This window comes from Anguilla anguilla, chromosome 13 (assembly GCF_013347855.1).
Source record: "Anguilla anguilla isolate fAngAng1 chromosome 13, fAngAng1.pri, whole genome shotgun sequence".
NCBI classification, from domain to species: Eukaryota; Metazoa; Chordata; class Actinopteri; order Anguilliformes; family Anguillidae; genus Anguilla; species Anguilla anguilla.
In genome coordinates, this window is record NC_049213.1 from 40345138 (window position 1) to 40363307 (window position 18170).

Below are 18170 nucleotides of genomic sequence, written 5' to 3' on the forward strand. Positions count from 1 at the left end.
CCTGGAGTGTACCAACACGCAGGCTGACCGCGACCTCACAGCGAATTTTAATAACCTGCAGCATGTCACAGCCAAGGCTTTGACACACACTCAGCTCTGCTCGAAGTGCCCGCCGCGCACCAGGCCCGCTGAGCTTCGTGGAGCTAAGCGCCAGCGCTAATATTTGCAGAACATTGATTTTCCTTTGCGAGCTCAAAGAACAGCGCTCCCTAGAATTCTGTCTCAGTGCGGTACGTGCAGTGGAGGCTGCGCAGCGGTAAAATACGCTCAGGACAGGAAACACGAGGTCTGCGTTTGAGCCTGACATGACTGACGGAGGCATGTGTGGCTGCTCCCCCCCGCCCCCTGCCCCCCCCCTTTTTGACAGGTGTCCTCCAGCAGCGATCCGGGTTCGGGCAGCACCTGCTGCAGCAGTCCAGAGTGGAGCAGCGCCTCAGATCACTGTGGCCCCGCCTACAGCACCACGCCTGAGGGTACGACCACACCCCCCCCTTACCAAACACCCCCCCGCCTACAGCACCACAGCTGAGGGTACGCCCACAAATCTCCAAATCCCCTCTCAACATCAAGATCCTCACGAATTCCTAATGTCTTCAGGTTTCAATCAGTTGACCAGTCCTTGTTGCAGATATGTCCAGTCAAGCACTTGCTCCAAGTTTAATTTGGTTGAAGAGCCAATCAAAGGGCGGTTTCCTCCAAGTACTCGCCACTTAGTTGAAACTGGCTTTAGATGCAGGACTGCACCTTCATTCCCATGATGCATTGCTTATTAACAACCACACGTATAATACAGGGCTATACAGCAAAGTGAAAATAATGAAAACTTTGCAGAAATACCACTGTATACGAGCAGTTGATTTCACAGCAAAGCCACAGAGGAATGAGTGCGAAACTATCGACTCGACATTAGATTACAGGCATTTAGCAGACGCTCTTATCCAGAGCGACTTACACAACTTTTTAACACAGCATTTACGCTGCATCCATTCATATAGCTGGATATATACTGAAGCAATGCAGGTTAAGTACCTCGCTCAAGGGTACAACGGCAGTGTCCTACCCAGGAATCGAACCTGCGACCTTTAGGCACCTTACCCACTATTCTACACTGCTGCCTCACTGCAGCGATGTGGTGGGATGTGTCGGGGGGAGAGGACCATGTGGTGGGATGTGTCGGGGGGAGAGGACGATGTGGTGGGATGTGTCGGGGGGAGAGGACGATGTGGTGGGATGTGTCGGGGGGAGAGGACGATGTGGTGGGATGTGTCGGGGGGGGAGGACGATGTGGTGGGATGTGTCGGGGGGACAGGACGATGTGGTGGGATGTGTCGGGGGGAGAGGACGGTGTGGTGGGATGTGTCGGGGGGAGAGGAAGCCTGACCCGGGCCCGCTGTGTTTGTGCGTTTCGCAGACATGCTGAACGAGGACTCGCTGGAACAGCCCACCCTGCGCTCCCTCACCTCCATCGTGGACAGCATCACGGCGGCGGGGGAGGGGGCCCCCCCAGCTTACTCAGGGGACATTTCCAAATAAACACCCACCCCCATCCCGCCCCCCCCCACCCCCCATCCAAAGCGTCCAGAGACCAGAGCGACAGGATCAGCGCTCACACAACCAAAGGGCTGCGACTGCCCCTTTCCTCCAATCAAAGCCCGCGGTCCAAAGGGCTGCGACTGCCCCTTTCCTCCAATCAAAGCCCGCGGTCCAAAGGGCTGCGACTGCCCCTTTCCTCCAATCAAAGCCCGCGGTCCAAAGGGCTGCGACTGCCCCTTTCCTCCAATCAAAGCCCGCGGTCCAAAGGGCTGCGACTGCCCCTTTCCTCCAATCAAAGCCCGCGGTCCAAAGGGCTGCGACTGCCCCTTTCCTCCAATCAAAGCCCGCGGTCCATTTTTATAACGTTCGTTGTTTTTATGTGGGAAAATGAGAGGAGCTCGACAGGAAGCTCACCTCTCCTTAACGCAGAAGACGAGAGAGCGGCTTCCTGTTTCGCATTTCCCCTTTTCATTCTTGATTTTATTTGCGTGTGTGTTTGTTATACTTTAAAAAAAAAAAGAAAAAAAAAAGGGTAAAATTCTTGGGGCCAACGTTTTAAACTGCAGTTTGACCAATTTCTGCTTAATTTAAACCAGATATGAATGCCAGTGATGTACATACTTCCCTATTTTCTACAGAGTGGTTTTGCTATTTTATTCTTTATTTTGCTAACTTATTTTGATTTTTATAATAAAGATTGACGTGTATTTCTATAAAGCCTTTCTAAAATGTATTTGTCTGATTCAAATACAGCCAACACAATTCGCTTTGCTTATCAGTTTTATTGATCAGTAATTTATTCTGACAATAATCTTTATATTTAAGGACATAATCAAACATTTTTAAAGGTACAACGCAGCACTGAAGACCATCTTCAGTCAGAGACCTAAGGTGTCCTGTTAAACAGAAGCACATGGATTTCCACAGATCTCCTCAACATGTGTTTTACAGGTTTATCCCTTAGAAACCAGACTGCAAAGCAAACCAAAGGGGAAGCATTTAATACCCAATGCTCAATAACTTAATGTACTCATATAGTGCCACCTCAGGTAAAACACGTGCAAAACTCCTTACAAACAGTGACCTTCATGGGGTATCTAGGACCATTTTCTAAAAAGCTGTCAACAGTTCATCTCACAATTACAGGTTAACGTTTACTATTCAACTGGAACTCAGAGGCTGAAATGTAGACCTTTCAATTTCTCTATCAGGAGGCGGAGCTACACTTACTCAAGAGGCGGAGCTACACTTATTCAGGGTCACAGCGTGTGGAGCAGCTTTATCAGGGGGTGGAGCTAGACTTACTCAAGAGGCGGTGCTACACTTATTCAGGGTCACAGCGTGTGGAGCAGCTTTTTCAGGGGGTGGAGCTAGACTTACTCAGGAGGCAGAGCTACACTTACTCAGGGTTTACTCAGAGCAGCTTTATCAGGGGGTGGAGCTAGACTTACTCAGGAGGCAGAGCTACACTCACTCAGGGTTTACTCAGAGCAGCTCTACTGGGGGGTGGAGCCAGGCCTGTTCAGTACGGGCAGCAGCACCTGTCGTAGATCTCATAGCTCTGGCAGGTGTAGCATTGCTGCTGCGAGCGGCTACTCAAATGACCACAACAGGGCCTGCTGGGAGACATGGCTCAGTGCTCTTATAAAGCGCGTTACACCCACTCCCCAAAGAACGAGGGATGTCCCCCTCAGCTGCAGCCATTCCTCAGCCCTCACTGTGGGCCAGGCAGACCCACAAGGGCGACACAAACGACCCTTTTTTAACTGTGCGCTGCGAAACACGCACTAATAACCCTGGGGCCTCCCACTGAGAGCTGCAGAGACTGAAGAGCACCACCTGGACCTTAAAGACCTTAAAGATGGCAGCACGTGTTTGAGTAACTCACAACAGTCACTACAATCCGTGAAGTTCACACAAAAAGACAAAACAACAGACTGGCCACATTTCTGAGTGACGTGAAGGAGAGACGGAACAGACTGTGGATGCTGCTGTTTGTGTGTTTTCCCCTGTAGATCAGATTAACTTTACCGAAGGAAGTTATGCACCTTATAGCCCATTTATTCCATTTCTGCGGTATAGACGGCACAAACATAACATGGATTTTTCCCAAGACAGTCACTTTGATATTTCTACACCCATATCTTCAAGGACCAAATTTTCTTTCAGATTCAATCTAAAAAATATCTGCACCAGAGATAAGTTATGATCATTCATTACCACATCATAACATTATTAATCTGAAATAGAATAAATGAAACTGCAAATAAAGGAGAAATGAGGATCACAAAAAGTTTGCAGTTTCATATGCTGGGACAGAGTTAAATCTATATCATTATAAAATGCCAGTACTACGCTAGCGTATCATAGCTTTCTTTATTATCAATGTTTGCATGCATGTGAAACAGCGAAACATCAGAGCTAAGGAAACAATAAGATCAACTTCACAGTTTCTGAGGAAAATACAATCAATTTCCAACATATTTTAAAGAAAGCTCTGCTCTCCAGACCAATCCAGGACCATAGCTTTGACAGTATCTGTGGCAATTAGCAAACATTTTGTGTAGAAATCAAGATGTCATTCTTGTAGGAATATAACTAAAGGGTGTGGTCTATAGATAATAGCAGCTTTGCCAAATGGCCCCCTGTGAGTGAACTCCCCCCAGAGACAGCATAACGCCATGGTAACCAGGGTCCCGTCATTCAAATATGACTGACAGGTCAAACGCTGGAAGGATCTGACAGGGAGTCCATGCTGGGCTCCAGAGGCATATACACCTGGGGAACAGTGGTCACTCCAAAACTCAGCAGATCACAGCTACCATGAGTCAACAAATATTCATAATCTAGAAGCATTCAACGACCATCACACTAAAAAAATCAAAGATGAAATTAAACCACTTTGTCATCAGAAGTCGATCACTCTGTTTTAAAAATTTTCAATTTAGGATTTTTCTAGGGCTGGATTCCCGGACACAAATTAAGCCTGGTCTTAGACTGCATGTTTTTTCAGTGTTGATCATTGTTGAATTTTTCTTTTTAGTCTAGGACAAGGCTTAATACATGTCTGGGAAACTGGCCCAGAGCCTTTTTTATTGTCAGACTGGAAATGTCCTTGTGCACAAAAAAACTAAACATTTCATCATTTTCACAAGGCAAGCCTGGCACAGAACCTCCAACAAACCTTCCCTTGGGGGTGAGGTGGGTCAGTACGGGCGTTTCTTCACCTGGTTCTGGCTGGGAGTCGGGTCCTTGTCTGCTTGCAGGTGTGAATGTTGATTGTCAAAGTCGTACCAGTTCTCTCATCGAACAACAGAGGTCTGTAGCACTTTAAAAAAAATAAACTCCTGAATTGAGATTTGCCTCCTGATCACATTACATAAGAAATTATTATAGATCTTTAATGATGTCAATGTCATGTCAATGTCATGTCAATGTCATGTCCACAGACTTGTAGGCTCCAGGGTTCACTCTCAAAAGAGGTGTCTCAATGTGACTTCTACCCTGGTTAAATAAATATTCAATAAAAATAAATAATACAAATATAAAAAGGTATATACACAGTCATTTGTTGGACAATTAATACAGCACACCATGTTAATAACAAAAAATGACTTCATTTCTCAGCTTTGATTCACACTTGGCATAAAATACACTTACAGTACTTATAGCTGCCACAAGAGCACGATACAACGTTCAGAATATCATTTACACACTGGCGGGAAAGAATATACATACAGCACACTTCAATTTAGTCTGCACTTAATATTCATGATGGGGGAGGGGGAAGGGGAGGGGCTTAGAGTCCATGTGTATCTCAGATCCACTTTCAGGGATTCACCCCCCCCCTCCCCACCCCCTCCCCTCAGTGGCGAGAAGGGGCAGGCCTTGGTAAAGTGTCATGACTGAGATGCACAGGTGACCAAACCTGAATGTCATTGTCTATTGCAAAGCAGCACGTTAGCTACAGCTCCCATAGTTCTATAGGGCAGATGACAGTGAGGTTCCTACAACTCCCACAGTTCCATGGGACAGATGACAGTGAGGTTCCTACAGCTCCCACAGTTCTATGGGAAGGATGACAGTGAGGTTCCTACAACTCCCACAGTTCCATGGGACAGATGACTGTGAGGTTCCTACAAATCCCACAGTTCTATGGGGCAGATGACAGTGAGGTTCCTACAACTCCCACAGTTCCATGGGACAGATGACAGTGAGGTTCCTACAGCTCCCACAGTTCTATGGGACGGATGACAGTGAGGTTCCTACAATTCCCACAGTTCCATGGGACAGATGACAGTGAGGTTCCTACAGATCCCACAGTTCTATGGGACAGATGACAGTGAGGTTCCTACAACTCCCACAGTATAGACAGTGAGGTTCCTACAACTCCCACAGTTCTATGGGGCAGATGACAGTGAGGTTCCTACAACTCCCACAGTTCTATGGGACGGATGACAATGAGGTTCCTACAGCTCCCACAGTTCTATGGGACGGATGACAGTGAGGTTCCTACAACTCCCACAGTTCTATGGGACAGATGACAGTGAGGTTCCTACAGCTCCCACAGTTCTATGGGACGGATGACAGTGAGGTTCCTACAATTCCCACAGTTCTATGGGGCAGATGACAGTGAGGTTTTGACATGAGATTCTCTGCATTCACAGCACCTTATAGGCTCTGAAATCTCCCAATGCAGCTGATATAAAAGAGTATTGCTTTTTCCCCCCGGTTACACACCTCTTATACCCAACTGTCCTCCATTCGATAGAACAGCAGCGAAACATCTATTTTTATCATGTTTTTGCATTTATAAAAAATAGGGGGAAGGATAATTGAGCTGAATAAACGCTTTGAGGTTTGAGGAATGACCGATTTCCACAGGTAAGTGTCATCGCAGTATTCACAAAACATTACTCCTCAGATGAAACAACTACTCACACCGTCATCTTTAAAACAGACAAAGGTAACACAGGTCTACCGAACAGAGGTCCAACATACAGAAACAGTCACCAGCTAAGACCTACCTTTAGTCTTCATACGATAATAATATAATTTAAATTCCATATATATTTCTATAAAAACATATGTCATCCATTTTATATACAGAAAGAGAAAAAATAATTATTACCTTGCATAACCGGTAGGGGGGTGGGGTCTTATATACTGTATACCATAGATGCACACAGGATATATACCACGAAAGACAGACTACAGGGCGAGATACACCAGCTTAAAACAGGGAGAATCTGAACCACACTTACAGCAACTAGGTAACTGGAAATACTGGAAATTTACTGTCGTGACTGAGGTCTCCTTCACAGCAGGTACGCAAGAGTGCACCCCCCCCCCCCCCCCAAGTTCAGAGTTCAAAGTTCAAGGTTCAGTGGTCAGCATTTCACCTCCCCTATTGCACAGAGTCGGAGAATGGGGCCAGTCGGCAGGTTCTACGCTCACAGCGCTCCCAGGAGCCGAGAGACGGCCTCTTCACATTTGGCATTTCACTCTCGAAAGGCAGCGAGCATGTGTCCATACAGGTAGTGGGAATGCACTGTGTGAGAGAGTCAGAGACAGAGATAAACTTCACCAACACGGCAAACACACCTGCACTGTGTGAGAGAGTCAGAGACAGAGAGGGAATGCACTGTGTGAGAGAGTCAGAAACAGAGATAAACTTCACCAACACGTCAAACACACCTCACCACATTAACACACACTCTGAGACACATCTGTCCATCGCCACGATGCACCACGGTTTCTCCTGCCATGAGGTGCACCTAATCGTTAGATCATTTCAACTTTCAAATATCACATTTTGAACCGTATATTTACATTGAGACTACGCTAGCTACAGTATCTGAGTGTTTTCAAAGACTGGCTAAAAGGGTTCGGTAAAACTTTTGAGATTAGTATTTTTATTTTGTATTAGTAAATTTAGTCAGGAGACTTCCAGTCAATTCACCAGGATTTTCAGGATATTATGAGTTTATGTTCTGTACATGCATATAAGTCCAAGAATCACACGAAGCCAACATTGTGCAGCACTGAACTGAGTCACTCACAGGTCTACCTGGCACTGTCTGAGTAAAATAACATTGTGCAGCACTGAACTGAGTCACTCACAGGTCTACCTGGCATTGTCTGAGTAAAATAACATTGTGCAGCACTGAACTGAGTCACTCACAGGTCTACCTGGCATTGTCTGAGTAAAATAATCTGCGAAACATAAGCTGTTGTGCAGCAGCATAGAGGTTGCATGCAAATGGCGGTTCAGCGGCAGGAAGTAAAAGAGCGCTCACAGCGAAGCCGAGGAGAAATGTGCGTGAGGAACTTTACTGTGTGTGAGAGGAAATTTACTGTGTGTGAGAGAAACTTTACTGTGTGTGAGAGGAACTTTACTGTGTGTGAGAGGAACTTTACTGTGTGAGAGGAACTTTACTGTGTGCGAGAGGAACTTGACTGTGTGTGAAACTTCACTGCATGTGAGAGGAACTTTACTGTGTGTGAGAAGAACTTTACTGTGTGAGAGAGGAACTTTACTGTGTGCGAGAGGAACTTGACTGTGTGTGAAACTTCACTGCATGTGAGAGGAACTTTACTGTGTGTGAGAAGAACTTTACTGTGTGAGAGAGGAACTTTACTGTGTGCGAGAGGAACTTGACTGTGTGTGAAACTTCACTGCATGTGAGAGGAACTTTACTGTGTGTGAAAGGAACTTTACTGTGTGTGAGAGGAACTTTACTGCACACAAGAACTTTACTGTGCGAGCGGAGAACTTTACTGTGCATGAGAGAACTTTACTGTGCGTGTGAGAACTTTGTGTGTGAGGAGAACTTTATTGTGTGCGAGGAGAACTTTACTGTGCGTGAGAATGAACTGTGGTGAGGAGAAACGAACACAGAAACCATGTATGTAAAAACCTATCATGAAATACACATTATGCATACAAATAACGATTATGTAAATGCAAAGGTACAGGGATGTTTGGTGGTTGCTGATGGTGACCTTGCTGGACGGTTGCAATGAAGCAGGCATGCACATTTTCTAATGGAAATTGAAATGGTGATTTTCTAACTGAAAAAATTCAAAGGGCATCACCAGTTTGTTGAACTTATGACTGAGTTTATGACTCACAGGTAAATGTGTCCCCAGCCTAAGGGCGGGCGTACATTATACGAGTTTTGAGCGATTGTTTTTTTTTCTGATCGGGACTAAATCATACGAAAATGTTCGCAACGTCGCAACTCGCGAGCTATGAGACCCCACTCCAAACCGATCTGATTGGTCTACGGGCTCCCGGGCGCTTTTTGACATGTCAAAAACATTTGGGCACAATCGGCTTGAATTGGTCAGGTGTGAGAGGTCACGCGAGCCGATTCTGTGTTTCACTTCCCGTCGACCAATCGGGAGGTGGCTCTGTGTATGACGTTTTTCCCGCTGTGCTTTGCCGACTGTAACGTCATCTGACCTGGTCGAGAGCTCGTATAGTCTACGCTATCATCCAATCAGGGTTGTCAGAATCTGGAGCTCGTTAAGTGTGAGAGGGCATCCCATCTCCCGACGTGGTAACCCGTGAGTAAACGGTATACTGTACGCCCGCCCTAACTGCAGCGGGTCTACTGAAGGGGGCCGCTTACCTGGTGGAGCGAGCGCTGCGGTTAGCATGGAGCGGTTAGCATGAGTAAGTCCGAACGGCGGAGGGGTCTAGCCTCTGAGGGGCCGGGGGTCCGGCTAGCGCCGCCGCGGCGCGCGCGGGGGGGGGGGGGCGGGGCAGACAGAAACAAAACAACATGCGGTCAGTGCAGCGTAATGCGAAGGGGGGGGGGGGGGAGGCGTTTTGGGCCAGGCGTCGCCGAATGAGCAGAGCAGCTGCCACATCGCCGTGGTAACTGAGCGTTACCAGGCCAGGGGGCGGGGGCCTGTCTTTGGTCAGTTCTCTGTACTCTAAGATGCCTCGTGTGGACTCCTGTTTGTGTAATGCTCACCGCATCAGAAATGCGTCTGATTCAAGAAGAGTTTTAGCCTAAGAATTAAGCGCTAAAGATAGACTTGACAGTGTTTATGCTTTTGCTGCAACAGAGAAAATTCTGGAAGTGTATATCTCATAGGGCACCTGTTCCTCTTCTAATCCTTTAGTTCACAATTGATTAATACCGATAATTAGCAGGATTTCTTCCAACCATCCACGAATCAGATTCACTGTTTATTTACGCAGTTGCACAGCGATTTTAGCGGCCTGTGCGTTTCAGTTTTCCATGCAGACGATTGGCTGCTTGAGAAGGCCTGTGCCTGTGTGTTCATCATGCTGCTTCCTGAGGGCTGTCCCTCGCTGTTAGGGGGACGTTAATAAGGGACGGACCGCGGGTGGTGTTCAGCTCCGCGGAGCCCTACCTTCCGGCTGCAGCTTCCTGGGCACCATGGCCAGGGAGGGGGGCATAGACATGGCGGTGAGGCGGAAGCCGGCGGGCAGCGTTTCCATGGAGCCGGGCAGCGTGCCCAAGCCCTGCCCCTCCCGCGGGCGGAACCGCTTCCTCCACGACGGCGAGCGGTGGAGAGGCCTGTCATCGCTCTGCAGGAAACGAGCACAGCGCCACTGAACACGCTACTGAACACGCTACTGAACACGCCACTGAACACACGAGCGGTGGAGAGGCCTGTCATCGCTCTGCAGGAAACGAGCACAGCGCCACTGAACATGCTACTGAACACGCTACTGAACACGCACGCTACTGAACACGCGAGCGGTGGAGAGGCCTGTCATCGCTCTGCAGGAAACGAGCACAGCGCTACTGAACACGCTACTGAACACGCTACTGAACACGCCACTGAACACGCTACTACTACTGAACACGCACGCCACTGAACACGCTACTGAACACACGAGCGGTGGAGAGGCCTGTCATCGCTCTGCAGGAAACGAGCACAGCGCCACTGAACACGCTACTGAACACGCTACTGAACACACGAGCGGTGGAGAGGCCTGTCATCGCTCTGCAGGAAACAAGCACAGCGCCACTGAACACGCCACTGAACACGCCACTGAACACGCCACTGAACACACGAGCGGTGGAGAGGCCTATCATCGCTCTGCAGGAAACGAGCACAGCGCCACTGAACACGCTACTGAACACACTATTGAACATGCTACTGAACACATTACTGAACGCACTACTGAACATGTTACTGAACATGCTACAGAACACACTACTGAACACGCTACTGAACACGCTACAGAACACACTACTGAACACGCTACTGAACACGCTACTGAACACACGAGCGGTGGAGAGGCCTGTCATCGCTCTGCAGGAAACGAGCACAGCGCTACTGAACGCACTACTGAACATGCTACAACTACTGAACACGCTACTGAATACAATACTGAACACGCTACTGAACATGCTACTGAACAAGTTACTGAACATGCTACTGAACAAGTTACTGAACACGCTATTGAACATGATATTTAACATGTCACTAAACAGGCTATTGAACATGTTACTGAACACTTTATTAAACACATCACTGAACATGCTACTGAACATGCAACTGAACACACTACTGGACAGTCTTCTGAACACTTTACGAAACCCCCTACCACAAGAAGAGGAAGTGCGGACTCAGAGAATACTCAATTGTTTGAGTCACACAGTTCAGCTGCATTATTAAAAATGTGGGTGGCGTTTATTTTCATATCACGCATTGACTCAGACTTTTAATTAAATCACTTCTTCCCAGATTAAATATTATGACTGCAGAACTCGCCAAACTCTGGTGATGAAATGTAGGGCCTGCACAGACTGTAGTGCAGAGCCTGAGGATGGCTCAGCACGGAAAATGTGGAGACTTGTCAGAATGACGGCGTGCGTGTGTGTGTTGGTGTTGCCAATAGCAACCACAGCTGTGTAAAGTAAGAGATGTGAGCAATGCGGACCCCCCCAGGGGACCCCCCCCCGACAGACCCCCCCCCGGCAGACCCCCCCGGGACCCACACCCACCTCATCGAGCCGACGGTCGGTACCCAGCGCCAGCACGTTGTTGAACTCCCGCTCCAGAACCTGCCGGGCCTACGAGTCACAGGGAAGAGATTACCCATGAGCCTCTGCACAGGGACAGCACAGCACAGCAACGATTCCCTGTGTCTCTCACCTGTGTGTTCTGCATGGGTATCCCAGGGTACCCCACTCCCGCTCACCTGCGTGTTCTGCATGGGTATCCCAGGGTACCCCACTCCCGCTCACCTGTGTGTTCTGCATGGGTATCCCAGGGTACCCCACTCCCGCTCACCTGCGTGTTCTGCATGGGTATCCCAGGGTACCCCACTCACCTGTGTGTTCTGCATGGGTATCCCAGGGTACCCCACTCACCTGTGTGTTCTGCATGGGTATCCCAGGGTACCCCACTCCCGCTCACCTGTGTGTTCTGCATGGGTATCCCAGGGTACCCCACTCACCTGTGTGTTCTGCATGGGTATCCCAGGGTACCCCGCTCACCTGTGTGTTCTGCATGGGTATCCCAGGGTACCCCACTCCCGCTCACCTGTGTGTTCTGCATGGGTATCCCAGGGTACCCCACTCACCTGTGTGTTCTGCATGGGTATCCCAGGGTACCCCGCTCACCTGTGTGTTCTGCATGGGTATCCCAGGGTACCCCACTCCCGCTCACCTGCGTGTTCTGCATGGGTATCCCAGGGTACCCCGCTCACCTGTGTGTTCTGCATGGGTATCCCAGGGTACCCCACTCCCGCTCACCTGCGTGTTCTGCATGGGTATCCCAGGGTACCCCACTCCCGCTCACCTGTGTGTTCTGCATGGGTATCCCAGGGTACCCCACTCCCGCTCACCTGCGTGTTCTGCACGGGTATCCCAGGGTACCCCGCTCACCTGCGTGTTCTGCATGGGGATCCCAGGGTACCCCGCTCACCTGTGTGTTCTGCATGGGTATCCCAGGGTACCCCACTCCCGCTCACCTGCGTGTTCTGCATGGGTATCCCAGGGTACCCCGCTCACCTGTGTGTTCTGCATGGGGATCTGCAGGATGAGCGCCATGCTGTAGAAGTCGAAGTTCTCGTCCAGGGCGATGAGGGCTCCGTGCACGCCGCTCTCCAGCAGGTTAGCGCTGTACTCCTTCAGCCCGATGGACTGCACCCAGTGCATCACCTGCTCATTGGTCCACACCAGGGCGTCTACCATAGAGACAGGGCACAGAGCAGAGCGGCACCATAGAGACAGGGCACAGAGCAGAGCGGCACCATAGAGACAGGGCACAGAGCACAGCGGAAAATATCAACCAAATATCATGTCTTATAAAAAAAAAAAAAAACTTCAAGACTAAATTTTGCTAAATGAATATACACTAATATCAGAATGGATTACAAGATGATTACCTGCTTACTCTCAGCAAAATGTACTCAATAGTCATGTTTAATTCAGAGGTGTTATGAATGAAGCTATGAATTAAATATTGTTGGAATTAATATGTATGAATGTAATAAATATGCATATTGAGTATAAGGTATTCTGGAGACAGAGCACTTGTTGTTAAAAAGGTTCTTAATGAGGTGTGTCCCAAATTCCCAGCGGTCTGCTTCATGAATTACAGAAGAGTAGAACAGCTCCCATAGTCACCACCAGGTGGCACTGTCTATTCAGCACATTGGACAGCTGCAGAGCAGATCTTGCTGTATTAGGCATAAACACACTGGCTGTTCAGTACCTTTAATATCTTGCTGACACTCTTCTCTCCTCCGGTCCAGTTCTTTACGATCGTAATTCAAACGCTTCAGACACATTATCCCGTACTGCAAACTGGCTCTTTAGTGACAACGACAAACAAGACACACAGTAAGCAACGCCGTTCTGTCATGTAAATGTATATTAAAGAGAGAAAACTGCAACATACATTTTATTAATCTTGTGTGCGTTTGTTTCTGTGCATGTATGTGAGTGTGTGTGTGTGTGTGTGTGTGTGTGTGTGTGTGTGTGTGTGTGTGAGTGTGCGTGTGCGTGTGTGTGCGTGCGTGCGTGCGTGAGTGTGTGTGTGTGTGTGTGTGTGTGTGAGTGTGAGTGTGCGTGTGCGTGTGCGTGTGCGTGTGTGTGTGTGTGTGTGTGAGTGTGTGTGTGTGTGTGTGTGTAAGTGTGTGTGTGTGTGAGTGTGTGTGTGTGTGTGTGTGTGTGTGTGAGTGTGAGTGTGTGTGTGTGTGTGTATTTACACACACTCACCGGTGGAAACTGTCGACCATTTTGAGATGCGTGCGCAGGTCCTTCTTGGTCAGGTGGTCCAGCATGCGGGCGTCCACCAGGCACTCCATGAAGTAGCTGCGGTACTGGGGCAGGCCCAGGCTGGGCAGCCACTCGTTCCCGATCCACTCGTGGTTCATGTCCCCGTACGCCAGGGTCTGCCACAGGGAGTCACACGTCAGCCCTCATCCCCAGTGAGGCGCTGCTCTGCCTTATACTCCACTATTGATATGCTAAGCCGGTGATGTTGCCTATCCACATTTTTCCAAACCTATGCAGTTCAATTTATATATTTACATAGTTTGATATTTGCCAAATCCAGTCTAGCAATTTAGGTGCAGTGTCCTGGAAGGCAGCACCCCCAGAAGTCAAAGGTCTAGTTCCCTAAACACAACTGTCCTCGCAAATCACCAAGCTGTCAAACACAGTGAGAACATTAATCATATCTGTCTCAAGACTGAACTGTACGATAATAATAAAATGTATCATATTTATTCCGTGTGTAGAGGGCCGTGTCCTTTCACTCAGAGTGCACCTCATTTCAATCTTTTCTGGCAAATAACACAATCGTTCTGAAGAAGCTAACGCAAGACACTGTTCAGCAAAGACACTCTTCCTGGCGGACATGTGTTCGTTGGCGTGGGGACAGAGTGAGGGTTTGACAGTGAGACGCTGTGCCTAGGCGACCCCAGTGACCCGGTGACCCCTGTGACCCCATCGCTCACCTGAGCCCAGCTCCCCTCCTCATTCTCCTGTCCGTCAGACGCGACAGCATGTTAGCGCACAGAGGAGAAGAGTTAGCCTGAGCAGCGTGTTAGCGCACAGAGGGGAAGAGTTAGCCTGAGCAGCATGTTAGCGCACAGAGGAGAAGAGTTAGCCTGAGCAGCATGTTAGCGCACAGAGGGGAAGAGTTAGCCTGAGCAGCGTGTTAGCGCACAGAGGGGAAGAGTTAGTCTGAGCAGCGTGTTAGCGCACAGAGGGGAAGAGTTAGCCTGAGCAGCGTGTTAGCGCACAGAGGAGAAGAGTTAGCCTGAGCAGCATGTTAGCGCACAGAGGGGAAGAGTTAGCCTGAGCAGCGTGTTAGCGCACAGAGGGGAAGAGTTAGCCTGAGCAGCGTGTTAGCGCACAGAGGGGAAGAGTTAGCCTGAGCAGCATGTTAGCGCACAGAGGGGAGTTAGCCTGAGCAGCGTGTTAGCGCACAGAGGGGAAGAGTTTGTCTGAGCAGCGTGTTAGTGAACAGAGGGGAAGAGTTAGCCTGAGCAGCGTGTTAGCGCACAGAGGAGAAGAGTTAGCCTGAGTAGTGTTAGCGCACAGAGGGGAAGAGTTAGCCTGAGCAGCGTGTTAGCGCACAGAGGAGAAGAGTTAGCCTGAGTAGTGTTAGCGCACAGAGGAGAAGAGTTAGCCTGAGCAGCATGTTAGCGCACAGAGGGGAAGAGTTAGCCTGAGCAGCGTGTTAGCGCACAGAGGAGAAGAGTTAGCCTGAGTAGTGTTAGCGCACAGAGGGGAGTTAGTCTGAGCAGCGTGTTAGTGCACAGAGGGGAAGAGTTAGTCTGAGCAGCGTGTTAGCGCACAGAGGGGAAGAGTTAGTCTGAGTAGCATGTTAGCGCACAGAGGGGAAGAGTTAGCCTGAGCAGCGTGTTAGCGCACAGAGGGGAAGAGTTAGCCTGAGCAGCGTGTTAGCGCACAGAGGGGAAGAGTTAGTCTGAGCAGCATGTTAGCGCACAGAGGGGAAGGGTTAGCCTGAGCAGCGTGTTAGCGCACAGAGGGGAAGAGTTAGCCTGAGCAGCATGTTAGCGCACAGAGGAGAAGAGTTAGCCTGAGCAGCATGTTAGCGCACAGAGGGGAAGAGTTAGCCTGAGCAGCGTGTTAGCGCACAGAGGAGAAGAGTTAGCCTGAGTAGTGTTAGCGCACAGAGGGGAAGAGTTAGTCTGAGCAGCGTGTTAGCGCACAGAGGGGAAGAGTTAGTCTGAGCAGCATGTTAGCGCACAGAGGGGAAGGGTTAGCCTGAGCAGCGTGTTAGCGCACAGAGGGGAAGAGTTAGCCTGAGCAGCGTGTTAGCGCACAGAGGGGAAGAGTTAGCCTGAGCAGCGTGTTAGCGCACAGAGGGGAAGAGTTAGTCTGAGCAGCATGTTAGCGCACAGAGGGGAAGGGTTAGCCTGAGCAGCGTGTTAGCGCACAGAGGGGAAGAGTTAGCCTGAGCAGCGTGTTAGCGCACAGAGGGGAAGAGTTAGTCTGAGCAGTGTGTTAGCGCACAGAGGAGAAGAGTTAGCCTGAGCAGCATGTTAGTGCACAGAGGGGAAGTGTTAGTCTGAGCAGCATGTTAGCGCACAGAGGGGAAGGGTTAGCCTGAGCAGCGTGTTAGCGCACAGAGGGGAAGAGTTAGCTTCTCACGCACATCTCTCACAAACCTCAGACAGACCCAGAACAGCTTCAGCAGAGTCACTGCTCTACAGCGAGCAAAGAGCAGGATTCACACAGAGCAAAGAATGAGCTTTTAGATTTACTAACCCCTTATCTCTCTCTCACACACACACTCACAAATACACACTGAAACACACACACACACACACACACTCACACACACACACACACACACACACAAACACACACACACACACACACACACTCACACACACACACACACACACACTGAAACACACACACACACACACACACAAATACACACTGAAACACACACGCATACACACGCACGCATGCACATTGCACGAGTGCCTGTTGTGGATGTAAACAGACGCAGTGTAAGGAGGGGAAATGAAGCATATGCCATCATGGCGAGGGGGGGGGGGGGGGGGGGGGGGGGGGGGGCGGGGGTATCACCCAGATGGCACTGACCGCTTTGCTGGAGGATGCCAGGTTCTCCATTTCCTCGTGAGTCACCCACACATTTCCGGAGGACTGCACAGGAGAAGAGAGAACGCAGACACACACACACACACGGTTACACACCTTGTGGGGACCGTTTAGTGCTGATCAGGGCTGGACAGACAGCACAGGACAGGTTTCACTGAAGCCCAGCTCCCCAGCGTTAATCTGAGCCGCGTTGGCATGGAGACTGGGCTAGCAGACGGGAAACAGCCCAGACTCTGAGCCTGAGCGACATGCTGCCTTATCCCACATGCCAGACACAGGGCTCACAGGTGAGAGAAACCCTGGGTTTGTCAGCGGGATTGTGCAGTGAAGAGGTCTGTGCTCAGCCCTGCAATGGTGGCTTATCGCGCATTAAGTGGGTGCATAACTCATAGAAGCTGAAAGAAGGAAACTCTCCAGGGGGTGAAACTGCAGTGAGGAAGATGATGCAGACGGATAAAGTATTACTGAGTGGGAAGGAGAGGCACAGAGAGACGGGCTCTAATAATGGGGGGAGGACGGTGTGGGAAGGGGGCAGGGCTGAGGTGAGGGGGTGGAGCTCTTATGGTGTGGGAGGTGGGCGGAGCTGAGGTGAGGGGGAGGTGGGCGGGGCTGAGGTGAGGGGGCAGAGCTCTTATGGTGCAGGAGGTGGGCGGGGTTATGATTAGGGGGCGGAGCTCTTACGTGCGGAAGGTGGGCAGGGCTGAGGTGCGGGGGCGGAGCTCTTACGGTGCGGGAGGTGAGGGGACGGAGCTCTTACGGTGCGGGAGGTGAGGGGACGGAGCTCTTACGGTGCGGGAGGTGAGCGGGGCTGAGGGGCTGGGGCGGAGCTCTTACGGTGCGGGAGGTGAGCGGGGCTGAGGGGCTGGGGCGGAGCTCTTACGGTGCGGGAGGTGAGCGGGGCTGAGGTGAGGGGGCAGAGCTCTTATGGTGCGGGAGGTGGGCGGGGTTATGATTAGGGGGCGGAGCTCTTACGGTGCGGGAGGTGAGCGGGGTTATGATTAGGGGGCGGAGCTCTTACGGTGCGGGAGGTGAGCGGGGTTATGATTAGGGGGCGGAGCTCTTACTGTGCGGGAGGTGAGGGGGCGGAGCTCTTACGGTGCGGGAGGTGAGCGGGGCCGAGGGGCTGGTCAGGGTTAGGGTTAGGGGGCGGAGCTCTTACGGTGCGGGAGGTGAGCGGGGTTATGATTAGGGGGCGGAGCTCTTACGGTGCGGGAGGTGAGGGGGCGGAGCTCTTACGGTGCGGGAGGTGAGCGGGGCCGAGGGGCTGGTCAGGGTTAGGGTTAGGGGGCGGAGCTCTTACGGTGTGGGAGGTGGGAGGGGCTGAGGTGTGGGGGCGGAGCTCTTACGGTGCGGGAGGTGAGGGGGCGGAGCTCTTACGGTGCGGGAGGTGAGGGGGCGGAGCTCTTACGGTGCGGGAGGTGAGCGGGGTTATGATTAGGGGGCGGAGCTCTTACGGTGCGGGAGGTGAGCGGGGCCGAGGGGCTGGTCAGGGACACCATCTCCTGGATGGCGAGCCGCAGCTTGAGC

At 50.6% G+C, this 18170-nt stretch overlaps 2 protein-coding genes across 15 annotated transcripts in view; one reads left to right on the forward strand and one right to left on the reverse strand.

Moving 5' to 3' along the window:
- Positions 1 to 2246, forward strand: part of myog (myogenin) — a 4740-nt gene extending 2494 nt beyond the window's left edge. The window contains exons 2-3 of the mRNA XM_035388925.1: positions 368 to 473; positions 1412 to 2246. Of these exons, the coding sequence (XP_035244816.1) occupies positions 368 to 473; positions 1412 to 1533 (228 nt within the window). The 3' untranslated portion in view covers positions 1534 to 2246. The remainder of the gene's footprint in view (positions 1 to 367; positions 474 to 1411) is intronic.
- A 1649-nt stretch (positions 2247 to 3895) lies between these two features.
- Positions 3896 to 18170, reverse strand: part of ppfia4 (PTPRF interacting protein alpha 4) — a 103899-nt gene continuing 89624 nt past the window's right edge. For 9 of the 14 annotated variants that reach the window (XM_035388042.1, XM_035388035.1, XM_035388036.1 and 6 more), the window contains 10 exons: positions 18098 to 18170; positions 16626 to 16688; positions 14498 to 14524; positions 13755 to 13930; positions 13249 to 13346; positions 12543 to 12718; positions 11532 to 11600; positions 9925 to 10102; positions 9171 to 9264; positions 3896 to 7084 (listed from right to left, as the gene is read on the reverse strand). In XM_035388042.1, coding sequence (XP_035243933.1) covers positions 9206 to 9264; positions 9925 to 10102; positions 11532 to 11600; positions 12543 to 12718; positions 13249 to 13346; positions 13755 to 13930; positions 14498 to 14524; positions 16626 to 16688; positions 18098 to 18170 — 919 coding nt within the window. In that variant the 3' untranslated portion in view covers positions 3896 to 7084; positions 9171 to 9205. The remainder of the gene's footprint in view (positions 7085 to 9170; positions 9265 to 9924; positions 10103 to 11531; positions 11601 to 12542; positions 12719 to 13248; positions 13347 to 13754; positions 13931 to 14497; positions 14525 to 16625; positions 16689 to 18097) is intronic. The other 5 variants (XM_035388041.1, XM_035388034.1, XM_035388045.1 and 2 more) reach the window with 4 other exon arrangements.